Source organism: Urocampus carinirostris, chromosome 6, assembly GCF_059441175.1.
Source record: "Urocampus carinirostris isolate Australia breed hairy pipefish chromosome 6, RoL_Ucar_1.0, whole genome shotgun sequence".
Taxonomy (NCBI): Eukaryota; Metazoa; Chordata; class Actinopteri; order Syngnathiformes; family Syngnathidae; genus Urocampus; species Urocampus carinirostris.
Window position 1 is genome coordinate 43,110,063 of NC_142354.1, and position 26,842 is coordinate 43,136,904.

General features: G+C 41.5%; 1 protein-coding gene across 1 annotated transcript in view; it reads left to right on the forward strand.

The window, feature by feature from the left end:
• Window positions 1-26,842, forward strand: part of LOC148364860 (integrin alpha-5-like) — a 106,628-nt gene that overhangs the window by 54,686 nt on the left and 25,100 nt on the right. The window contains exons 16-19 of the mRNA XM_088339063.1: window positions 7,330-7,385; window positions 9,045-9,202; window positions 10,656-10,793; window positions 17,958-18,025. Coding sequence (XP_088195189.1) covers window positions 7,330-7,385; window positions 9,045-9,202; window positions 10,656-10,793; window positions 17,958-18,025 — 420 coding nt within the window. The remainder of the gene's footprint in view (window positions 1-7,329; window positions 7,386-9,044; window positions 9,203-10,655; window positions 10,794-17,957; window positions 18,026-26,842) is intronic.

Sequence of the window (26,842 nt, forward strand, 5' to 3'; positions counted from 1 at the left end):
GTGGCTGGGTTCTCCCTTAGAGATAGGGTGAGAAGCTCAGTCATCCGGGAGGGACTCGGAGTAGAGCCACTGCTCCTCCGCGTTGAGAGGAGCCAGTTGAGGTGGCTCGGGCATCTAATAAGGATGCCTCCTGGACGCCTCCCTCGGGAGGTGTTCCGGGCATGTCCCACCGGCAGGAGGCCCCGGGGGCGGCCCAGGACACGTTGGAGAGACTATGTCTCTCGGCTGGCTTGGGAACGCCTCGGGGTCCCGTCGGATGAGCTGGAGGAAGTGGCTGGGGATAGGGACGTCTGGGCTTCCCTTTTAACGCTGCTGCCCCCGCGACCCGACCTCGGATAAGCGGAAGACAATGGATGGATGGATGGATAAAGTTAACCCAGGCTAAACGTACGTTCGCGTTATCGTAATCTTCCGTACGAAAGATTACGCTAACATGAACGAGTAGAAATAAAAAAATTAGGTGGTTTACAAGTCATTTAGCACCCGGGTCTCTACAACAAGTGGTGAGCGGTTCATTGGAAAGGGGGCTCCGTTCCAACACCCCCAATGTTGGGCTCCGTTCTAACACCCTCAATGTTTAACGTAAACTTAAAGCTAACCCAGGCTAATCGTACGTTCGCGTTATCGTAATCTTATGAATAGGAATTGTTCTTACCTTTGTGGTGGTCAGCAGTGGCTCAGGAGGTAGAGCGCTCGTCTTGGGATCAAGAGATCGCAGTTTGAATCCCGGCTCCTCCGTGTTACATGTCAAAGTGTCCTTGGGTTGGACACTGAACCCCTAATACGCCCATTAAGCAGGTTAGCGCCTTACATGGCTGCACGGCCGCTTTTGGGAAATGTGAAGCACACTGTAAAGCGCTTTGGGAAGTCTTGACTTGAAAAGCGCTATATCAATGCAGATCATTTCATTTCATTTCAAATCAAAGCTCTTCTGTTTCAAAATACTCACAAAAGAGATGGCAAAATGCAAAAATACGAGTAAATTGCATTCATGTCTTAGGTATTACGGGTTTATTCCTGGATTGATTTATTTATATTCTATCCATTTTTAGGTATCTACTATATTTTCCGCACTGTAAGGCACACCACCATAAAGTAGTCATATGCAATATTTTTTCATATATAAGGCGCACCGGACTATCAGGCACATAGAACTTTAACTGAAGTAAGGGCTGTGTCACGGGGCGGAGCGGGAAACAGGAAATAAGGACTCATTCGCGTAGACGTACTCACAATTTATTGGGGGAAGAGGGGGAGGGCGCACAATCGATCCGGGAATCGATGGTCGCAGGAGTGGATTAGAAATCCACTCAAAAGAAAAGAATGTCCAAAAACAGATCAGACTAAAAACAAAACAGGATCACAGAACTAGGCATTTAACAGGATTTAACAGAAGTCTCACATAAGTTTCACAGAAGTTTAACAAACGCTCCAGCCAAGCACAGTTCAAAGGAACGTGTTTAAGTACTCCAAAAACAATCAGTCAATGCGCCTCAGCCGGTGTCCATGGGCGGGGCCAATCGGGCGCCGCGGCAACCGCGCCAGAATTCGGCGCCACCCGGCTGGGACCGACTGGGCGCCATGGCAACCGCGCCCGACGTGACAGGCTGAAGTTGCAGTAAAAATAAACAAGTCCCAGTTTTTGTGTATTGATTAATCAGTTGAAATATACCGCTTATCACAATTGCATAAATTGAATGCAACAGGAATCAAACCCAGATCCCGGCAGGATGAGTGCCTGAGTCTATCCACTAGACTACTAGAGAGACAGATCATCACAATATTTCTAGTCACGGTATCATGTTATTGATATTATTGTCGGGTCTGGAGAATAGAGAGAGAGAGAGAGAGAGAGAGAGAGTGAGAGAGAGAGAGAGAGTGAGAGAGAGAGAGAGAGAGAGAGAGAGAGAGAGAGAGAGAGAGATTGTCAGACATGAATATTGTCAGACATTATACAGGTCTATGGTATCGCCGACTCTCAAAGTCTTTTCGGATAAGATATTGGACCGAATGAAGAGAAAAGGCATTGTGAGAAGTAATTTGGTCATACTGAAGGATATAAATAAACACATGGCTGTGTGTATTCAACGACCTTTGTCACTTACTTAGTTTGAACTGAGAAAAAATCTTTATACAGATTTGTAATCACTTTGTTTTCTCATTTCTCTAACTTTTTTTATCAGGGCAGACTAAAAATAGTGTGATAATGAGATAAGACTTACTGGCTTTTCCTACGTCATCTATATCCCTAGTGGCCTGGTGGTTAAAATTTGGCCCTCTTACCACTGCTTTTCATGGTTAATTCCCGTTGCTGCCATTGTTAAGTACCGTATTTTCCGCTCTATGAGGCGCACCTAAAAGCCTTTATTTTATTCAAAAGCTGACCATGCGCCTTATAATGCAGTGCGCCTTATATATGGAGCAATATTCAGTCGCAAAGTCTTGCAACTAATGCAAGCAGCCGCCGACTCGATTTTCCCCCGAAGGCGAAGTCGTCCGTGGTGTATGCTGGGATTTATATACCGGCGTTTCATTGGATAACCAATGTGTCAATCATCATTTGAATCAGTCATTATTGGCTAAAGTTATTCGGAGATAAAGGGGGCGGATCCTTTTTATCATTTACCAGCTCGCATGGGCTAATGGGGCGAAACAAAGCCTGCAATTGGCCGAAAAAGATGAATGTGAATCACACGTTGGGTTGCACTACGGCATAGAGAAAACATGTTTTACTATTCTGCATTTGTGAATATTTGACTCTCCTGGATTTACTACACTCACGGTTGTAAGAAGACCATGGTTACGTATCGTTATTGAACGTGATGGCTGCAAGAGAACTTAGGTGAGCTATGCTGCTTTATATTTTCCCGGTATCTTGTTTTAGAACGATCTTGATGTTTCTGTGATGAGTCTATTTTTAAACTAAATTCTATTCAAAGTGTTTATTGTCATATGCACAGTAAAGAACCCCGTTTCTTTGCACAATAAAATTCTTACTTTGCTGTCCACACAGTTGACGGCAAAAAATAAAATGGAAACTAAGTAATGTTTGTTCGGTGACATCGTACAGACACCTTTTCCGTACATGTCTGAGACACGTATTTGCTTCTTTGCAAGCTTTCGGAATGTTAAGGGGGTAATACGTTGGACTGAACTATCTGACTGTTTTGTCGACGTTCCCATTGTAGCGCCTTATAATCCTGTGCGCCTTATGTATGGAAAATATAGGACCAAAAACTATTTTTAGGGGGTGCGCCCTATAACCCGGTGCGCCTTATAGTGTGGAAAATACGGTAGTTGTTGTCAGTAATATGAACTCATCAATATTTACAAAAATATTATATTACGTCGTTACATGTCCAAATTTCTGGCCATTTCTGGGTTGTTGGGTGTGCCATATTGTCTGGAAAATCCAGTAACTATTCTTACATTTGTTTCTACTTATGACAGGATTGGTCCTTCATACGTACGACATTCCACTGCTCTGTTGTAAAACCTCAACATGTGACTAATAAAGTAATAACATAATTACACTTGAGTGTTTTCCCCTGGTGAGGCATAATAGTTCCTTCTTCAAATAAAAGCTGTTTTGTTTCAGCAGCTCTCTCCAAAAAAAACCGAACATGGAAATTCTGACTTGAGTTATCTAACACCTATTACAGATGTATTTCAGTTCTTTCAAGTTTCCGTTGTAAGAACTTGAGTTATGAGTTAATGTCTGCCTTTTTCCTGCCCAAGCGGTTTTAGAAATTTAGAAACATAGTATTTTGGATGCAAGCGGAGGATAATAAGAAGGAAAGTGTAAGGTTTTCAGATTAACTTATTAACTCGTTCACTGGTTGCCATTTTAGAGATTGTAGACTACCGTATTTTCCGCACTATAAGGCGCACCGGGTTATAGGGCGCACCCCCCCAAAAAAGTTTTTGTTCCTGTATTTTCCATACATAAGGCGCACCGGATTATAAGGCGCTACAATGGGAACGTGGACAAAACAGTCAGATAGTTCAGTCCAACTTCTTACCCCCTTAACATTCCGAAAGCTTGCAAAGAAGCAAATACGTGTCGAGAACACGTGCGGATGCGGTGTCCGTACGATGTCACTCAAATGCATCGTTCCATCATTCGGAAGGTTAAAGTCTTAGGATTCAAGAAATGCTAACCATTCCTTAGTTTCTATTTTATTTTTTGCTGGCAACTGTGTGGACAGCAAAGTAAGAATTTTATTGTGCAGGGAAACGGGGTTCTTTACTGTGCATATGACAATAAAAACTTTGAATTGAATTGAGTTTAAAAATAGACTCATCACAGAAACATCTAGATCATTCTAAAACAAGATACCGGGAAAATATAAAGCCGCATAGCTCACCTAAGTTCTCTTGAAGCCATCACGTTCAATAATGATACGTAACCATGGTCTTCTTACAACCGTGAGTGTAGTAAATCCAGGAGAGTCAAATATTTACAAATACAGAATAGTAAAACGTGTTTTCTCTATGCCGTAGTGCAACCCAACGTGTGATTCACATTCATCTTTTTCGGCCAATTGCAGGCTTTGTTTCACCCCTTTAGCCTATGCGAGCCTGTAAATGATAAAAAGGATCCGCCCCCTTTACCTCCGAATAACTTTAGCCAATAGTGACTGATTCAAATGATGATTGACACATTGGTTAGGAAACGAAACGCCGGTATATAAATCCCAGCATACTGTACACCGCGGACGACTTGGCCTTCGGGGGAAAATCTAGTCTTCGGCTGCTTGCCGTAGTTGCGAGACTTTGCGACCTAATATTCATCCATATATAAGGCGCACTGTATTATAAGGCGCATGGTCAGCTTTAAAAAAAAAAAAGGCTTTTAGGTGCGCCTTATAGTGCGGAAAAAAGGGTACTTGGCTGTAGCACATGGGTGGTCAAATTTTTTGATTTGAAGGCCACATTAAGTTAAAACAATCGCGAGGAGGAAAAAAATGGATCGATTTGATTACTTTTTAAACCTGCCGATAGTCTCAAAACTAATCTCACTGTAATGCATGAGGAAAAAATATCATGTAGACCAGGGGTGTCAAACTCATTTTACCTCGGGGGCCACACGATAGAACAAACATTATTTCGGGGGCCGGACTAGAATATTAGAGAGAAAGAAAAAGAGAGAATAAATAAGACAAAGTGAAGGAGAGAAAAAGAGAGAGGGTGGGACAATGAAAGAGAGAAAGGAAGAAAGAGAGAGAGAGAGAAGAGAGAGAGAATGTGAGAAAAAAAAGATATAAAAACAAATAGTGAGAGAGGGGGGAAGAAAGAGAGCGAAAGAATGATATCCAAAGATAAATAGAAAGAGGGAAGGAGAGAAAAGAGAAGGAGAGAAAGAGAGAATGGGAGAAGGACAGAAGGGGAAAGCAGGAGAGAGCGAAAGAGAGAAAAGGAAAAATGGAAAAGAGAGCAAAAGAAGGTAAAAAGACACAGAGAGAGAAAGAGACAAAGAGAAACAAAGAAGGAGACACAGAAAGTGAAAGAGAGAGAGAGAGAAAAGGGAGGAAAAGAGAGAGAGAGAGAGTGCGCGCGAGAGAGCACGAGAGAGAGAGAAAAACAAATAAATTCAAGTACCGGTACACCGTCTTTGTGAGAGGCACCTGGCTTTGACAACATCAAGTGGACATATTTAAACCTGCAGCTCGTTTTACTCTTGCGCTTCTCCGAGTGTTGTCTGGCGGGCCAGATTCAATCCCTTAGCGGGCCTGATCTGGCCCCCGGGCCGCATGTTTGACACACCTGATGTAGACCTTTCCAATTTTTCCCTTTTGTATTTACGAATAACCATACATGCAGACATTAATTAATATGTACATGTTATATTTAATTTGAGATCAATTTATTAATATATCAACTTCACCAAATTGGTCTGAAAATATTTCGAATCAAAACAAAATATGAAGTCTTTGTTTTCAAGCACTAAATTTGATAATATGCACTAAAAAAAGCAACAAGGTTTTTTTTTCCTCACTTAGATTTTAATGCATGATACAGAGAATAGCATGTACGGGAAATTGTAGACAGATATTTCAATGTTTCCGTTGACCTCAGTACACATTAATGCTTCATGATTTATGCCCTGCGATTGGCTGGCAACCAGTTCAGGGTGTCCCCTGCCTACTGCCTTATGATTGCTGGGATGGGCTCCAGCACCCCCGCGACCCTATTGGGGATAAGTGGTGCAGCTAATGAGATGAGATAATGAGATGAGATTTATATTATTTGTATTGGGGGAGACACAAAAAGGGACACTGGGGACAAGAGTGTCTACAAAACTCGTTTATTTTTAATATTAGTTCTTTATATATCTTTATATATGTATATTGTTTTAGTATTTTTACCATTTTGTTTGCCAGGCCAGATTAAAAAACACAGTCGGTCGCATTTAGTTTGGTCACCCCTAATCAGGGTTGGGTAGGGTTACTTTAACTGGATTACTTTCAATGACTTTGGGATTACTCCAATACCAAATATGCTAATAAAAGACGAAAGAATCTAAATATGAATAAAATGATGACTCGCAACACGTGGTAAGCTTTCTCTCCTGGCTTTGATCTCTTTGATCTCCGGCAAAATTTCAAACGGTGGCTCTCTCGTTGGTTTGGTCTGATCACTTGGTCTGTTATTTTTTTGTAGCTATTGAGGCCGAGTTTTGCTAATTTTATTTCAATTGCTAGTTTATGTAGGTACAGAAATACCACTCTACAAGACTTGGAGTTTTGGTCTAACTTTAGGTCGCATCTCAAACGTTCAAAAATCAATCCATCCGTCCATTTATCTGTCCGTCCGTCCATCCACCCATCCATCCTGTCACGGGGTGGACCGGACCAGAGCGGAGGCAGGAAGGGAGAACTCAATTGCGTTGACGATCAAAACTTTTCTTTACCAAAATAAAAGTCGTCCAAAACTCAGGGACAAGACAGAACAAACAGGCTTTAACAAAAAACGTGCAAACACAGGTTTCTTTCGACTCAAACAAAACAGGACAGAGCAAAACAGAACGGGAAATGCAGACAGAAAATGCAATGAGCCAGCCCCCGCAAAACCCCAAACCCCCCTTAAGAAGCTAACGCGCAAATTAGGCGATCTGCTTCAGCTGTTCCCCAGGGGGCGGGGCCAGCCGGTTGCCACGGCGACCATGCTGGACACGACACATCCATCCATTGTTCTTTTTTCATTTTCTCGTTTCCTGGATTTATTTTTGATCAATTGGTTCACTCAGTCCTGCATTCTTGGATGCAATTCCTGGCTTTTATACATACATATAAAGATAAACGTTTTGTCTTTCTGTTGGACTCTTAGTGTCAGCATCAGCTTCTGCTTGGTGGCTCATGGAAAACACCTCCCGTCTCATTTAGGTAAAACACTTGCACACACGAATGAACACTCATTGAATGTATGCCCTGGTCCCAAATTGACCAAATTTGGCTCCTATCAATAATATACAAGTTTAATTGTGTCAAAATTTGCTAATCTGATCAAAATAAACTTACTGCCGCTGTATATTGCCTGAGCTTTTGGGAAGTTGCATGACTGTATGCATGATTTATGACTCAACAGACGGTTTCCGAACGACCCGAAAAAAGATTTTTCCAGATCATGTGATATGATGTATGCCTTTAAACTTCTAAGACCAAGATGAGAAAAACTTGAAATATATATGTTTAACCACTTCGATGGTGTTATAGGAGACATTTGAAGATGAAAATAAAACAATTGCCAAAAAAAAAAACCCTTTGGTTTTAAGAGCTCTGGTAAACCCAATCCAAGGTAACAAAGTGTGTCACAGACCAGGAACGGAGACGGGACCCAATTGCGTTCGTTTTACTCAGCTTCATTTAGAATGAGGAAAGGGCTTGCACCCACGATCTGGTGATCACTTCCGTGTTCCCAGCGAAGGCAAAGTCGAGAGCGAGGAAAAAACAGGTCGATGGCCGGGACGGAGGAGCAACAACTTAAACGGGTTCAGAAAAAGGTCAGCAGCGGGAATCAGCCAGAGAACAGGGCATGATAGAGTCAGGAGTCAAAAGAGCTGGCCTTGCGTGTAGCTGAGGTTCACAGACGATCCGACAAATGCTGGCAGGAAGGTGGGGGTTTAAAAAGAGGCAGGGACCCAATTGCGTTCGTTTTACTCAGCTTTATTTAGAATGAAGAAAGGGCTTGCACCCACGATCTGGTGATCGCTGGGAACGCGGAAGTGGCACTTCCGTGTCGAGCGAAGGCAAAGTCGAGAGGGAGGAAAAAACAGGTCGATGGCCGGGACGGAGGATCAAAAACGTAGACGGGTTCAGAAAAAGGTCGGCGACGGGAATCAGACAGAGAACAGGGCAGGATAGAGTCAGGAGTCAAAAGAGCTGGCTTTGCGTGTAGCTAAGGTTCACAGACGATCCGACAAATGCTGACAGGAAGGTGGGGGTTTAAAAAGAGGCAGGGACCCAATTGCGTTCGTTTTACTCAGCTTTATTTAGAATGAAGAAAGGGCTTGCACCCACGATCTGGTGATCGCTGGGAACGCGGAAGTGGCACTTCCGTGTCGAGCGAAGGCAAAGTCGAGAGGGAGGAAAAAACAGGTCGATGGCCGGGACGGAGGATCAAAAACGTAAACGGGTTCAGAAAAAGGTCGGCAACGGGAATCAGACAGAGAACAGGGCAGGATAGAGTCAGGAGTCAAAAGAGCTGGCCTTGCGTGTAGCTAAGGTTCACAGACGATCCGACAAATGCTGACAGGAAGGTGGGGGTTTAAAAAGAGGCAGGGAGCCAATCAGTGCCCAGGGCTGTTGGCGCCAAGGAATGAGCACAGGTGCCTTGCATCAGTAATCATGACAAAATGTTGCTCAGCCAAAACTTGCAGATTGTGTAGGCCAGGCTTCTATACACATTTCTCACTAGAATAAATGTGAGTTTTAACAGTAGCACCCAATGACAATGTTTATTCAAAGTAATTCTAAAAAAAGAGAACAAACATTTCTATCACTTTGAGTAAAAAACTGACAATGTCTTCTTGCGTCCATTTTTAGACTTCCTTGTTGAAATTCAATTGGACAGTATGAAGCAGAACCAGAAGAAATCTGTCAGGAGGACTCTGTTTTTGGATACTCAGCAGCCTAGTTTGGTTCAAACTTTCAGTCTGGCCAATGGACATCGCCTGTGCAATGACACGAGGATCTATCTACGGGTCAGTCATTATCAAAATCACATTACCAATGTGCACAAGACCTAATGAGAAGTTGCTTATTTGTTTTCCTAATTTTCACTATTATCAGAATTATGGGTAAAACGATTGTCTCACGTATTTGTAACAAAATAAAATAAAAATATCGGTGTACACCAATGTTCCCTCTAAGCTGCGTGTGTGCGCAATTGCGCACTACCCAGCGCTTTTCCGCGCACAAGAAAATCTAGCCAGCTCACAAAAATCAGGGCTCGAAATTGCTAATTAAGAAGCGATTTAAGTCAAAGTTACGGTGAATGAAGGTAAAATACACGGGTTCCCCTGACGTTGTGTCCTAAATGCGGTATTTTGAAGTCGAGTCGAAGTAGAACGAAGTTGAGTAAAGTCAGTAGAGTTTTTCGAGAACCGGCTTCTTCGGCTCGGCTCACTAAAATGAACCAGCTCTTTCGGGTCCTAAACGGCTCTTCAGGTTGTTTTTGCTTCGTTCATCCCTATATGACCGGATATTATGTAAAATTATGCACAAAATGACTTAAAGGAAGGGGGAATAGAACATAAAAGAAAAAATTACCAAAATGAAAAAGTAGTGAAAAGCTGAGAAAAAAAGAAACAAAAGGAAGAGAAAAAAGAAAGAAAAATTCAGAAAAAAGCCAGAAAAAAAGAAAGAAACAAAGGAAAAAAAGTAAATAGAGATTAAAAAGAAAAAAGTAACAGCTAGGAAAAAATAAACACAATGAGATTTTTTTTAAAGGAATTAAAAAAATATATATAGCCAAAGGGCCGATCGAGAAAACCTATCAATTTTTTTTTCCCATTAATAATTAAATAAACATGCAGACATCTACAAGTTATATTTCTTTATTTGTTTTTAAATAGATTAATTTCTGTAAATATATTATATATATATATATATATATATATATATATATATATATATATATATATATATGGTCCCTGATATTAGCAGTAAATTTGATCATCACTTTGCTATTATTACTGTAAGTTTATTTTTGTAGTATTTCTGCATCAGTAAATTTGATAAAGTCTGCAGTATTTCTTTTTTTTTTTCAGTATTTCCATAGTAGCCTTTTTGTAATATTACTAGAGTTGTATTTTTTGTTGTAATTCTGTCATAATATAGCGACAGTAGTATTATTGTAGTATTTCTGCCCTAATATTTCTGTAGTATTTTTTTTATCATAGCATCACTGTAGTGGTGTTTTTGTAGTATTCCTGCAGAAGTATTTTTGTGGTACTGTATTTCTGAAGTAGTGTTTTTGTAATATTACTGTAGTTGTATTTTTGTTATAATATTTTATTAGTTGTATTTTGTATTCTAGTATCACTGTAGTAGTATTTTTGTAGTATTTCTTGCTTTTCGGAATAAAGGAAAATTAATAAATCTTAAAAAATTATTTATTATGAATTTTCTTAATGTTATCTCTTATGGTTTCAGGCAGAAGAAGAATTCCGCGACAAACTCTCCCCCATAGTCATCAGCCTGGCCTTTAGCCTGGATCCAAATGCCCCAGCGGACAGATTTGGCCTTAGACCTATCTTGAATTATTCGACGGAACAGCTCATAGAGAAGAAGGTATGTCCAGTTTTACAGATTCCCTAGCAATAAATCTAAAGATAAACATACTTCCAATTCGGTAATACCGTAAATGCCGGACTATAGAGCGCACCTGATTATAAGCCGCACCCACCACATTTTAAGAGGATAACCGCTTTTGTATTTACAAAAGCCGCACCTGTATATAAGCCGCACGCGCCCATATTACCCATGAGACACAATCAGGAAATTAACCCAAATCCGACTTTGAGTCCCGCGATTGTAACTGAATATGAAGTACACAGTCCAAAAACAACGGCTGGCAAATTGAACGTAAAATGATACCGGTACTTACGATATGACGCAGACCTGCAGAGTCCGGGTCCCGTTGAAAATAATCCAAGGAAAAAAATGTATATTTCCAAAGGTAAGGGTGGGAAAAATATATATCCATTATTTTCCTTCGTGTCCACAAACACTCACCTTTACCGGTCCCCACTTCCCGTCACCCCACGTTTGTTACGCCCTTTCTTTTTAATTGGCCAGTCAAAACATATCAGAATAAGTGCCCAAAATAAATACAAATAAATACATTACAAAAATATACAGTTGCAAATAAATATTATACATGGTTACACATATTTACAAAGAAAGACGGTACACCGAGAGAGTTTTCAAAGCTTTAATAATAATAATATAACTTTCATCCCAAACGGTGCCTGACAGGGCAGTTAATGGTAGCAACACGCTAGCAACACGCTCACAACACAGTAAACGGGTCCGTTAAAAAAACCTACCGTACTTGTAAAAATCACGGTAAACCGTCCTCATCTTCCTCCTTAGAACTGAAGCCATCAAAGTCGTCTTCCTCAGTATCGGAAAGAAACAGTGTCATATAGACGTTGTTTTTTATATTATATAAAAATGAAAGCATTTGCAATAACTGCATTATGAAATTCAATTTGCATGATTAAATGCCTCACTTTGATTAATCAGTGGTAACTTGTATTGAGATGCGAATTGGTAGTTAGAAGGAATACTAGGTAATGTTTGTTTGGCAACACATGTAATATATGTACATACTTCTGAATACAAAGCGTTTTACCAAGCTCTTTTTCAATAACACAGCAGTAGCATGTCTTTTTACTCCCAGCCTAAGTAGTTAAAAGGAACATTAGCCCATTTCAACATGAGAACTTTTTACACAACTTTGTCCAACTCCAGATCCCCTGTCTATCTCTCCTACGTTTTTATTAAAAGTAAACCAAAATTACAAGAACATTTTATATCATAGGGTTAACATTTAACTTAATGTTAATTAATCAATGGAAGGAAGGAAGGAAGGAAGAAAGAAGATAAAAAAGAAAGAAAGAAAGAAAGGAAGGAAAGAAGAGGAAGAGGAAGGAAGGAAGAAGGGAAGGAAAAAAGAAGATAAAAAGAACAGAAAGAAAGAAAGGAAGGAAAGAAGAAGAAGAAGAAGAAGAAGGAAGGAAGGAAGGAAGGAAGGAAGGAAGGAAGGAAGGAGATAAAAAAGAAAGAAAGAAAGGAAGGAAAGAAGAAGAGGAAGGAAGGAAGTAAGGAAGGAAGGAAGGAAGGAAGAAGATAAAAAGAAAAGAAAGAAAGGAAGGAAAGAAGAAGAAGAAGAAGAAGAGGAAGAAAGGAAGGAAGGAAGGAAGGAAGGAGGGAAGGAAGAAAGAAAGAAAGAAAGAAAGAAAGAAAGAAAGGAAGGAAGGAAGGAAGGAAGGAAGGAAGGAAGGAAGGAAGGAAGGAAGGAAGGAAGGAAAGAAAGAAAGAAAGGAATCCAGATGATAAGCATTGTATTAAACCCTGAACCTTTCTTTGCCCTTACTTTTCTGGAACAAATATAAGAATTGTTCTGAATTAGATTAGGCAACTTGTCATCAAATTTACTATGTTTATTAAGACACGGCAAAATTGAAAACAAATAACAATAACCATGACTTGTGAGCCAGGTATATACAGTAAGACCTCGGTTATCGCGTTTAATGGGGACCAAAACCACCCGCGATAAGTGAAAATCCGCAAAGTAGCGGCGCACCTTTTTTTTTTTTATTATTTTATTCTGTTGTTAAAATTTTTAAGACCTGCGAAACTCTGAACCCGCGAACGTGGAACCACGAAGTAGCGACGCCCCTTCAAAGATGCCTGAAATTGTATTTTTATTTATTTATTTATTTTTAAAATTATTTTATTCTATTATTATTATTTTTTTAGACCTGCGAAGCTCTGAACCCGCGAACGTGGAACCACGAAGTAGCGACGGACCTTCAAAAATGCTTTTAAAAAAATATATATATATTTTTTATTTTTTATTATTTTATTCTATTATTATTATTAATTTTTAGACCTGCGAAGCTCTGAACCCGCGAACGTGGAACCACGGAGTAGCGACGGACCTTCAAAAATGCTTTTAAAAAAAAATATATATATTTTTTATTTTTTATTATTTTATTCTATTATTATTATTTTTTAGACCTGCGAAGCTCTGAACCCGCGAACGCGGAAGCGCGAAGTAGCGAGGTCCCACTGTATTTACTTTTTAAGTTCATGCATTCTCATTTGAATACAGTTCAACCTGGCAGCAACACGACATCGCTAATACAGAGAATGTCATCTAGGAACAATGTAATACACCCCAGGCTACACAAACACATGCGTTTAAAATATGCATAATTGCTGGATATCTGGCATGTACGCATCCATCTATTTACTGGCATCAGTCATCATGAAACAGATGTTTTATAAACAACTTTCATGCTAGCAGAAACTGACCACAACATATGCAATGGGAATCATTGTACTGAAAAAAAGGCAAGTAATAAAAAAAGCAAAGAATGCCTGTCGGTCTGGTGGATAACTTGGCTCGTCTTGGCTCGTCTGCAACTTTAAAGGAGTAAAAATTGACAAAGAACGATTGAAATCAAGTCTGCGGAAAGCGATTGCAGCCCTTTGGTGTTAAATGGCCAATATCCTTGAGTGTAAATAAAAACTTGAAAGTGATTCTACTCTGAGACAATTTAAACTATTACCAGGTTGATTCTTTGGCCTCCATAACATTCTTTTGGGATCTAATGTTTCCCATATGTTGGAGAGCAGAGGGTAAGAAAAACAAGTCCAGTCCGGCACAAAGACGGATGGTTAGCAGGAAAGCAGCCAAGTACAAAATAAGGGATGAAAGGCTTAAGATAATCAAATGAAAAGGATTCTCGATTTTGCTACGTTCGCGCTAAGTCAGGCATGTAAAACATACGTCCTGTGGCCAGTGTTCCCTCTAAGCTGCATGTGTGCGCAATTGCGCAGAGCTTTTCCGCGCACAAGAAAATCGAGCCAGCTCACAAAAATCAGGGCTCCAAATTGCTAATTAAGAATCAAGTTAAGTCAAAGTTACAGTGCATGAAGGTAAAAATACACGGGTTCCCCTGACGTTGTGTCCTAAATGCGGTATTTTGAAGTCGAGTCGAAGTAGAACAAAGTTGAGTGAAGTCAGGAGAGTTTTTCGAGAACCGGCTTCTTCGGCTCGGCTAACTAAAAGAAACCGGCTCTTTCGGGTCCTGAACGGCTCTTCAGGTTGTTTTTGCTTCTTTCATCCCAACATGACCAAATATTATGTAAAATTATGCACAAAATGACTCAAAGGAAGAGGGAATAGAACAAAAAAGACAAAAATACCAAAATTAAAAAGTAGTGAATAGCTGAGAAAAAAAGAAACAAAAGGAAGAGAAAAAAGAAGGAAAATTTCTGAAAAAAGCCAGAAAAAAAGAAAAGAAAGAAATAAAGGAAAAAAAGTAAATAGAGAACAAAAAGAAATAAGTAACAGCTAAGAAAAATAAACACAATGAGATTTTTTAAAGGAATTAAAAAAAACAGGGAAAAAGAAGAAAAAGTTTGTGTTGCATTCAAATTATTTCCAATTATACCAAGTCAATCGTTGTACTTCCACTAAAAAAATGTGATTAAATACAGTTGTGTATCGTGCAACCGACTAAATAAGCCCCCCAAAATGTTAATATTATGCGACAAAAGATAGCAGGGAAAAAAAAATGGAAATCTTGTGAAAGAATTGTTGTAAAAACAACATTTGTAGGCCGTACAACCTTTGCAATAATACATGAGTCAATTCATTCAAAAGTAAAAAATATTTTTGCATTGCCGTAAACTCAGCAAAATGTAACTTGATGTCAAGTTTTGGACATGTTTGATAATGATTTAGTTGCCACACTTGGGATTGCTGTTGCTCACTGTTGTTTCAAGCGTTGCTCACCGACTTTGTGTGAACGCTCAGACCCGTAAGGAAAATTACAGGGAACATTGCCTGCAAACACAGGTTGGACTATCGGTTTTCGCCCCATAAGAACGCCTACCCGCTTTTAGAATCTTACTTTTTGTACTCGAGCGCCGCTGGCGGCCGTTAGAAAAATGACATAAATTGGCCGCATCACTGAATAAGCCGCATGGTTGAATGTTTGGTAAAAAAGTAGCGGCTTATAGTCCAGGATTTACGGTACTTCATGTGCGGTCCCTTCTCAAGGTTTCTTCATTTTCCTCATGTTGAGGTTTTTTAGTTTTTCCTTGCCATCATTTAGGTTTTAGATCAGGGGATGGTGTCATAATAGTCTGTGGTTTGCAATAATCTGTGCAGTTTTGTGATTAAGGGCTATACAAATAAACACGACTTGACTTAAACATGCCAACTTTTTGACATTTAAAAGAAGTAGCTCGACAAAAAACAGAGAAAAATCGTATGTGCTTGTTTAAAACCAGAAGCTGCGAACATTTACCAAAACCGAAATCTAATTTGATCATTGTGGAGGTTTTTCATGCCTTAAGACTTAGTCTGGCTTTAAAACAAAGCAGCTCTTGACTAAACTACTTGTCTCAAGTCAAGATTTTATTGGTTGATTGGATTTGAAAAGGCGGTAGATTTTTTTCTAATAGCGGTAGGCGTTCTTATGGGGCGAAAACCGATAGTCCAACCTGTGTTTGCAGGCAATGTTTCCTGTAATGTTCCACGAGGCTGAGCGTTCACACAAAGTCGGTGAGCAACGCTTGAAACAACAATGAGCAACCGTAATCCCAAGTGTGGCAAGATAATTAATTATCAAACATGTACAAAACTTGACACCAAGTTACATTTTGCTGAATTTCCGGCAATGCAAAATTATTTTTCACTTTTGAATGAATTGACTCATGTATTATTGCAAAGGTTGTACGGCCAACAAACGTCATTTGTTTTCACAACAGTTCTTTCACAAGATTTTTTTTCCTGGTATCTTTTGACGCATAATATTAACATTTTTGGGGGCTTATTGAGTCGGTTGTAAGATACAGAAGTGTACTTAATCACATTTTTTAGTGGAAGTACAATGTTGGCAACAAGATTCACTTGATATAATTGGAATGCAACACAACTTTTTCTTCATTTTTTCCGTTAAAAATTTATTTTAAAAAAATCTCATTGTGTTATTTTTTTCCGAGCTGTTACTTTTTTCTTTTTGTTCTCTATTTACTTTTTTCCTACATTTCTTTCTTTTCCTTTTTTCTGGCTTTTTTTTAATGAAATGTTCCTTCTTTTTTTCTCTTTTGTTCTATTCACCCATTCCTTTAGGTCATTTTGTGCATAATCTTACATAATATTTGGTCATGTTGGGATGAAAGAAGCAAAAACAACCTGAAGAGCCGTTGAGGACCCGAAAGGGCCGGTTCCTTTTCGTGAGCCGAGCCGAGGAAGCCGGTTCTCGACAAACTCTACTAACTTTACTCAACTTCGTTCTACTTCGACTCGACTTCAAAATACCGCATTTAGGACACAACGTCAGGGGAACCCGTGTATTTTTACCTTCATACACTGTAACTTTGACTTAAGTCGCTTCTTAATTAGTAATTTTGAACCCTGATTTTTGTGCGCTGGCTAGATTTTCTGTGCTAGATTTTCACGTGCGCAGCTTAGAGGGAACACTGTTTGCAGGTAGGTAAATGTGTTGTGTTTAGAAACGATCCCCTATCATAAGTGGTTCGAATAAGGTAGGGTTGGTTACTATAGTAACGTAGGGTAAATGACAAAGCAGAATATTGGAAAACAAAGCTAAAATATAGGAGTTGACACTCTTTTGAGAAAGTCTGGATCCGGCCCCAGAGACAAACTGATTCTGACATACCTTTACTAAGCTGTCAGTCATGGAAGACCTTAAAAAAATAAAAAAAATTGCTCTTTGACTCTCTGATTTCTGAATGTTATGTTTAGGACGACGTTTCCCTCTCAAAAATGTTAAAATTGTTTAGTCTAAATCACAGGTGTCAAACAGGCGGCCCGTGGGCCGGATCAGGCCCGTTAAGGGATTGAATCCGGCCCGCGAGACAACACTCAGAGAAGCGCAAGAGAAAAACAAGCTGCAGGTTGAAATATGTCCACTTGATGTTGCCAAAGCCAGGTTTCTCTCACAAAGACACTGTACTTGTATTTATTTATTTCTCTCTCTCTCTCTCTCTCTCTCTCTCTCGCTCGCTCTCTCTCTCTCTCTCTCTCTCTCTCTCTCTCTCTCTCTCCCCTTTCCACCCCTTTTCTCCCACTTGGTCTCTTTCTCTCTCTGTGTCTTTTAACCTCTTTTGCTCTAACTTCCTTTTTTCCTTTTCTCTCTTTTCTCTTTCTCTCTTCCTACCCTTCGCACTTTCTTTTCTCTTTTCTTCTCCTTCTGTCTTTCTATTTCTCTTTGGATTTCTTTCTTCCTCTCCCTTTCTTATCCCCCTCTCTCACGACTTTATCTTTTGTTTCTCACGCTCTTTCTCTCTCTCTCTTTTTCTTTCTTTGTCCTGCCCTCTCTCCTTTTCCCTCCCTCTTCCTCTTATTTCTTTATCTCTCTTTTTCTTTCTCTTGAATCTACTAGTCCGGCCCCCGACAGAATGTTTGTTCTATCGTGTGGCCCCCGAGTTCAAATGAGTTGGACACCCCTGGTTTAAATCATCTTTCATTCTCTGAATCCTCTCTTATACCCCTGAAATGTGTTCTCCACATCCACATCTTCATGCCAATATGAAAACCTTCCCCGCTGATAGTCTATAACCTTCATCCTCACTTATCTTTTCATTAAAATGTAATTCCACCATACTTCTCCGTATATGCAATACATTTGTTTTTTTTTCTCTTCCTACACAATATGTGTAATCCCCTCCTTCATGCTTTCCCAGGCCCAGATTCAACTGGATTGTGGAGACGACAACATCTGTGTCCCTGACCTGAAGTTGGCTGTTCACGGGTGAGAGGAAATCACCTTTTTATGACTGTAACCCAGGGGTGTCAAACGTGCGGCCCGGGGGCCGGATCAGGCCCGCGAAGGGATTGAATCCGGCCCGCGAGACAACGCTCAGAGAAGCGCAAGAGAAAAACGAGCTGCAGGTCTAAATATGTCCACTTGATGTTGCCAAAGACAGGTGCCTAGAACAGACACTCTACTTGTATATGTCTCTCTCTCTCTATCTCTCTCTCTCTCTCTCTCTCTCTCTTTCTCTCTCTCTCTCTTTACCTCCCTTTTCCTCTCTCTCTCTCTCTCTCTCCCTCTCTTTCTCTCTCTCTCTTTTCCTCCCTTTTCCTCTCTCTCTCTATCTCTCTCTCTTTTCCTCCCTTTTCCTTGCTCTCTCACTCTCTCGCTCTCCCTTTTCCTCTCTCTCTCACACTCTCTCGCTCTCTCACTCTCCTTTCCTCCCTTCTCTTTTCTCTCGCGCTCTCACCCTCTTTTCCTCCCTTTTCCTTGCTCTCTCACTCTCTTGCTCTCCCTTTTCCTCTCTCTCTCACCCTCTCGCTCTCTCACTCTCCTTTCCTCCCTTCTCCTTTCTCTCTCTCTCTCTTTCCCTTCCCCCCTCTTTCTCTCTCTCTCTCGCTCTCTTCCTTCCTTTTCCTCTCTCTCTCTTCCTGCCTTTTCCTCTCTCTCTCTCTCTCTTTCTCTCTCTCTCTCTTTTCCTCCCTTTTCCTGTCTCTCTTGCACTCCCGCTTTCTCACTCTCCCTTTTCCTGTCTCTCTCGCTCTCTCACTCTTTCGCTCTCTCGCTCTCCCTTTTCCTCTCTCTCTTTCTCTTTTCCTCTCTCTCTCTCTCTCTTTCTTTTCCTCCCTCTCTCTATCTTCCTCCCTTTCTCTCTCTCTCTCTCTCTCTCTCTCTCTCTCTCTTTTTCTCTCCTTTCTCTCTCTCTCTCTCTCTCTCTTTTCCTCCCTTTTTTTTCTCTTTCTCTCTCTCTCTCTTTTTCTCTTTCATTGTCCCACCCTCTCCCTTTTTCTCTCTACTTTGTCTTTTTTCCTTCTCTCTTTTTCTTTCTCTCTAATCTACTAGTCCGGCCCCCGACAGAATGTTTGTTCTATCGTGTGGCCCCCGAGTTCAAATGAGTTTGACACCTCTGCTCTAACCGTTTCCAAAGACTTCACGTAACTCTCAGGGTGACTCAATGGCTTCTGTTGCTGTTGTTGTTGTTGTTGAGACACTCAAGGCGCCTAAGGTAATCCTTAGTAGCGCTAGACTCGCTCGTGGGGGGCTCCGTGGTTCTCCGAAGGAGAGGGGGCTGCCACTGTCCTGTGCCGCCAGGCCGGACGGGGCGTGACCCAAGCAAACCAAGCAGACGAAGCCTCTGAAGTCCTTAGTACGTTCGGACAGGCCGGTGCATGATTCATGGAAGCCCCGTGGGCAGGTAGTACAGGTGATTGATAGATAGATAGATAGATAGATAGATAGATAGATAGATAGATACTTTATTCATCCCCGTAGGGAAATTCACACTTCCAGCAGTCTACCCCGTTGTTTATTAACAGATGAACATGATGCCCGAGGGGTGCTTGTAGCGAAGTGGATGACGTCAGGCCAGTCCAAAAATTCGACATCCCTGCGGCAGATGGAGAACTTTTCTTTGCGAAAATCCAGGGATACACCACCTCGTGTTAGCAAGTCCGCCTCCTCTCCGATTCCCCCCGGCTTTCGTGTCTCTGTTTAGCGGCGTTGAAGCCGGATTGCTCCGGGTAGCTCCGGGTGGCTACACGTTAGCGTCCGGAATGCTAAACGTGAGCCACGTTTCCGCAAAACACAGCAACTGCGCTCCCTGTGCGCTTCGATGTTTTCCAAAAGCACTCGATGATCTTATTTGGTCGTGAGTTCGCATTTACCATGATTACGGATGGTACCGAAGACTTATAACGCCGCTATCCGCTTCGCTAGCTCCGGCTTTTCCTCCACGATAGGCCCCCTCATCACGCCGGCACGAGAATTCTTCAGGGCAAGGAGTTGATTCCTTGAATACACGCATTTTTGTGCGCTAAAACCCATGTCCATAGGATAGAAGTAATCCATAGTGTAGTTGTCAAAACGGGAAGAAAAAACACCGAATATTGGAGCAGACAATAAAACAATAAATCAGGGCAGCTGCTGGAAAAGGCAGCCGCTCGTGGCAGCGCCGCTTTGATTTGGGGTGTGGTCGCAGCGAATGGTTCGAAAGCACCACTGGCATTTGGACTGGGGGCCAGCGTTGCGCCCTAAGAAGAACAGAGAGAGGAGAGTAGAAGAGAGAGAGAAAGAGAGGGACGGATAGAAAGAGAGAAAGACAGACAGAGTAAAACGCAAAAAGGGGGAAAAAAGAGAGAGAGAGGTGGGAAGAGAGTAGGAAAGAGGGATAGAGAAAATGAGAGACAAGCGTGTAAAGGGGGAAGAGAGAAAAGGAGAGAAAAAGAAGGAGAAAGGACCAAGAAAGATAGAGAGAGCGAGTCTGAGTGGATTGAGTTGGATTCGTAAGGGAGAGAGCCCTTCGCAGGACACCACGGGAAGGTTCCTAGTCTTTGTCCTGCGCTTCTGTTGCTGTCGTGCTTCGACAGCAGATTCAGTAGAACACACAGTAGCTCAGGAGGTAGAGCGCTCGTCTTGGGATCAAGGGATCCCAGTTCGAATCCCGGTTCGTCCGTGTTACATGTCGAAGTGTCCTCGGGTAAGACACTGAACCCCTAATACCCCCAATAAGCAGGTTAGCGCCTTACATGGCTGCAAGGCCGCTATTGGGGAATGTGGAGCACATTGTAAAGCGCTTTGGGAAGTCATTGACTTCATTTTTGTCAGGGATTGACATTATTAAAACTATTTAGTGGCTATATTTGCACAGATAAAATACATGTATATAGTTTAATTCTACATGATGGTGGAAGACAAAAACTTACGTCTGTTCTGGATGGAGTCCAAACCGAGAGAGAGAGAGTGTTTTTACGTCAGAGGAATCAGTACAGACAAGAACACGACTTCAAAATAAAAGAAAACAAGATTGATAAACGTACAAGAGATGCAATTAGACTGATTATTGAAACGTTACTTTATGTGTGTGTGTATGAGAAACATTGTTTTTATATTTCCTAATATAAAACAGGCTAATTACCTTGAGAGAGAAATTCAAGAGATTTACATTGAAAAGCTGACAATTTCATTGCAGATGCCCTTGTACATGTGCTTGTTGTTTTCCTGGTTACCCTGGAGATGTCACAGAAAATGAATCAGCACACAAAATAAGCAGATGACTCAAACGGGCAATGGAACATCATTCTTAGGTCGGAATCATTTTATGACTAATAAAGCGGTAGCTCGCTAGTTCGCGGTTCCACATCAATTGAAGGAAAAACATAACAGAGCTAATTTAAGTTGGCATAGTGATATATAATACTGATGGAAGAGTGGATATAATGACAAAAAGATATGTTATTTGGTATGTTTGAAGTCGAGTCGAAGGAGAACGAAGTTGAGTAAAGTCAGTAGAGTTTTTCGAGAACCGGCTTCTTCGGCTCGGCTAACTCGACATGTTCAAATCGTTTCCCTTACAAAAGAAACACAATCAAACCCAAACACGTTCCTACAATGAGAATATATCATCTGTTGCAGTCATGATCAGGGTTGGGTAGGGTTACTTTAACTGGATTACTTTCAATGACTTTTGGATTACTCCGATACCAAATATGCTAATAAAAGACAAAAGAAACTAAATATGAATACAATGACTCCATTTTGTGCAGGCTTGGGGAGTAACGGAATACATGGAACGGCAAAAATGCTGTTTGGATTTATTTTCATTTTGTTTCTGTCGCATTTGATGTTAGTTTTGCCGGAGATCCAAGAGATCAAAGCCAGGAGAGAAAGCTTACCACGTGTTGTGAGTCATCATTTGATTCATATTTAGTTTCTTTTGTCTTTTATTAGCATATTTGGTATTGGAGTCATCCAAAAGTCATTGAAAGTAATCCAGTTAAAGCACAGGTGTCAAACAGGCGGCCCGCGGGCCAGATCAGGCCCACCAATGGTTTAAATCCGGCCCGCAAGACAACAGTGAGAGAAGCGCAAGAGGAAAATGAGCTGTAGTTTTGATTATTTCCACCGGATGTCACCAAAGCCAGTTAACACTTGCACAACAATTGTGGTAGTATTTCTCCATTTCTCTCTGAATCACTTCTTTTTTATTTATTCATCCCTCTTTTTCTTTCTCTTGTTCACTCTCTCTTTCTCTTTTTCTCTATTTCTCTCTCACTCTCTAACTCTTTATTTTTCTCTGTCTTGCTCTCTTTCTATTTCCTCTCTCTAATTTACACTTTTTCTCTTTCTTTCTCACCCTCTTTCTTTCCCTTTTGACCTCTCTCTCTCTCACTCTCTCTCTCTCTCTCTCTCTCTCTCTCTCTCTCTCTCTCTCTTTCTCTCTCTCTCCTCACCTTACTTTGTCTCTTTTTCTCCTGCTGACTCTTTTTCTTTCTGTCGTTTCACGTCTCCTATTCTTTTTATCTTTCTCTTTTTTCACTTTCTTTTTCTCTCTAAATTCATTTCCCCCTTCTTCTCCATTCATATCTCTATTCTGCTCTCTCTTTTTCTCTCACTTTTACTCTCCCTTGTTCTCCTTATCTGTTTATCGCTCTCTCTTTCCCTCCCTCTCTTTCTCTCTCTTTTTCTCCCTCTCTCTTTCTCTTAAACTTACTTGTCCGGCCCCTGTGAGATTTTTTCATAGCATTTGTGGCCCCCCAGCTAAAACAAGTTTGACACCCCTGAGTTAAAGTAACCCTACCCAACCCTGATTATTTAACGGAAGAGATAATTCCTTCATCTGGAGGTTATGCAGAATGTGGCTCGTGAGAACTGCCACACTTTAAAATTAGGAAAAGTGTCACGGTTGCCATGGCGCCCAATCGGCCCCACGCCAGCTGATGTTCGTTGACAGATTGGCTTCCCTTCTATTTAAGCTCAGTGCTCTTACTCACCCTTGGTCAGTCTGCCAACGAACCTCTTCACCCGCAAGACGTGGGTTTTGACTATGTCCGGTTTCCTGCTTGTGTTTCCTGTTCGGTATCGTTCCCGTCTATTTTGTCCTGTTTGATATCGATCTCCAGTTTCGTTCCCGGCTATTTTTTCTGCTTGTAATCGATCTCCAGTGTCTGGTAGCGTTCCCGTCTTGTTTGTCCTGTTTCATTTCGATCTCCAGTGTCTGGTGTCATTTCCGCCTATCTCGTCCTGCTTGTTATCGGACTCCAGTCTACAGTGCCTGATATCTATCCTGTCTGTCCCGTCCTGTCCGGTATCGACCCATTCTGTCCGATGTCTGCTCGTGGAATTGGTATTGCTCTCGTCGGCCTCTGGCTTCCTGTCATGCCACGCTTTACGTCTTCCGCCCAACGATCGCCCAATCACTGGTGTTTTGGGTTAACGTGCATGACAGCCCCATTTCCCGTAAAACAAAGGTTGTGTGAGAACTGTCTCGCATTTGGGTTCTCCTCCTGTTCCGGTTCTTGACAAATAGATCACTGGAACTGGGCAGATTTTTGGAGTCAAACTTTCTATTGTAGACACTTGATCCAATTACTCCTTTTCAGATTCAGATTCAGATTCAGATATACTTTATTGTCATTCTTGTACACCTGTATACAGAACGAAATGTCGATACATCTGACCCGCACAGTTTCCTTGAATGTACAGATATAAATAAAATGGTGTATTGAGTTGGAGTATTGAAGTACTAATAATATACTAAATACTTATAGCTCTGTACAGTGGAACCTCGGTTCTCGACCATAATCCGTTCCAGAACCCTGTTCGAAAACCGATTTGATCGATCACCGAAATCATTTTTCCCATTAAAAATAATGTAAATCGTTTTAATCCGTTCCAACACCCTGAATGTTTACCTTGAATGTTTAACGCAAACATAAAGCTAAGCCAGGCTAATCATACGTTCGCGTTGTCGTAATCTTTTGTACGAAAGATTACGCTAACATGAACGTGTAAAAATAAAAAAATCAGGTCGTTTACAAGTTATTTAGCACCCGGGTCTCCACAACAAGTGGTAAGCGGTTCATTGGAAAGGGGGCTGCGTTCCAACACCCTGAATGTTGGGCTCCGTTCCAACACCCTGAATGTTTAACGTAAACTTAAAGCTAACCCAGGCTAATCGTACGTTCGCGTTATCGTAATCCTATGAATAGGATTTCTTACCGTTGTGATGGTCAGCAGAAGGCGCTCGCACACCTCTTTCATATTTGGCTATTATTTCTTTCTTAAATGCAATAGTTGTACGCACTACTTTTCTTTTTTCACCTGTAGCAACTTTGCTGCTTGCACTGACTTTCTTCAGAGGGGCTAAAACACCCGTACGCCGCTCAGCATGGCACCCTAGCGTACGCACTCACGCATTACCGGCGTTCGAACTCCGATTTTTTTTGACCGAACAGCGAAGCAAGAATTTCTCGAAATTTTTGGACGGACTCCGATTTGTTCGAACTGAGAGGCGTTCGGAAACCCAGGTTCCACTGTATAGTATTATACAGTAGTGCAAAGAGTGCAAGAGGAGCAGCTAACCAGATGTGCAAAATGGGCAGTCAGGTAAACAAGTCAACTGCACTGCTTAACACAAACATTTGTGAGAGGTTATAAAGTTTTGGCAGAAAAGGGGGAAGGGATGAAGGAAATCAAAGAGGAACCCCAATTTAGAGTCTCAGCCAGACTGTTTTTTTCTTCTCGTCCGGCCACTCGATAGAAACATGAGCATTCTGTTGGGGGAAGGTCAGAGCGTCAGCGTGCTATGGGATTTATCAAGAATTCAAAGTGTGTTTTTGCACACAGGGGCGTCGCTGTTCACACGCAGGAGAAGGTGGAGTGTGTTTCCTGAGACAAATCGCCCGTGATCAGTCGGGGCTCATTTACCCAGTCGGCCATGTTATCTTTGGGGAATTCCACTCACAAAGGCCAATTGTGGGGACTTTTGGATATCTGCTTTTCGTTATGTATTAAGATCACAACTTTAAAATAACCTGAGTCAATTCACATTTTCCTTTAATACCCTGAGGCACAGGTGCCAAACAGGCGGCCCGCGGGCCAGATCAGGCCCGCTAAGGGATTGAATCCGGCCCGCGAGACGACACTCAGAGAAGCGCAAGGGAAAAACAAGCTGCAGGTTGAAATATGTCAACTTGATGTTGCCAAAGCCAGGTGCCTCGGACAAAGACACTGTACTTTTTTTTTTCTCTCTCCCTCTCTCTGTCTCTGTCTCTCTCTCTCTCTCTCACCCATTTTCTCCCACTCTGTCTCTTTCACTGTCTCTCTTGTTCTCTTCCTTTGTTGCTCTTTGTCTCTTTCTCTCTCTGTGTCTTTTTAACTTATTTTGCTCTAACTTCCTTTTTTCCTTTTCTCTCTTTTCTCTTTCTCTCTTCCTACCCTTGGCGCTCTCTTTTCTCTTTTCTCTCCTTCTGTCTTTCTATTTCTCTTTGGAGTTCTTTCTTCTGCTCCCTTTCTTTCCCCCTCTCTCACGACTTCTCTTTTTATATCTTTTGTTTCTCATGCTCTCTCCCCCTCTCTCTTTCTTTGTCCCGCCCCCTCTCCCCCCCTTCCATCCGTCTTTCTCTTTTTTCCTTCTCTCTTTTTCTTTCTCTCTAATCTACTAGTCCGGCCCCCGGACAGAATGTTTGTTCTATCGTGTGGCCCCCGAGTTCAAATGAGTTTGACACCCCTGCCCTAAGGGGAAGAGGAAAATAACGTGGGTTTAGTAGGTAAAGTAAAAAAAAAAAAATTTGAGTTGGCAAATGTTTGGGCGAATGTTGGGAAGAGGCCTGAAGCTTTGAAAAGTGTCATGTAGCGGAGCGGGAACCAGGAAATAAGGACCCATTCACGTAGACGAACTTACAATTTATTGGGGGAAGAAGAGGAGGGCGCACAATCCGGGAATCAATGGTTGCAGGAGTGGATTAGAAATCCACTCAAAAGAAATGTCCAAAAACAAACGGATCAGACCAAAAACAAAACAGGATCAGATACGGGCAGATTCACAGAACTAGGCATTTAACAGGATTTAACAGATGTTTCACAGAAGTTTAACAAGTATAACAAACGCTCCAACAAAGCACAGTTCAAAGGAGCGCGTTTAAGTACTCCAAGAGCAATCAGTCAAATGTGTCTCAGCCGGTGTTCATGGGCGGGGCCAACTGGGCGCCGTGGCAACCGCACCAGAATCCAGCGCCACCCGGCTGGGACCGACTGGGCGCCATGGCAACCGCGCCAGTCGTGACAAAATGTCTGCTGTGTTTCGTGTAAATGCGATATTTTACAGAAAAGAAAGAGATGGTAGAGGGGGTTACCATGATTCAGAGGGTTGAAGAGAAATTTGGCTACTTTTGTCTCGCAGTGTGGTTATTTACAAATCTTTTGGGGTCTTTTTTAGGGATTAGGGCATTAAAGGTAGTGATTTTCCCTTACTCTACCAAATAAAAACAGATGTCTTAAACATAAAACAACTTCATTCATTATGAAAATGTCACGGAATGGAACGGGGAACAGGAAATAAGGACCCCTTCGCGTAGACGTACTCACAATTTATTGGGGGAAGAGGAGGAGGGTGCACAATCGATCCGGGAATCGATGGTCGCAGGAGTGGATTAGAAATCCACTCAAAAGAAAAGAATGTCCAAAAACAGATCAGACTAAAAACAAAACAGGATCAAATACGGGCAGGTTCACAGAACTAGGCATTTAACAAGATTTAACAGTCTCAAATAAGTCTCACAGAGTTTAACCAGGTTTAACAAACGTTCCAGCAAAGCA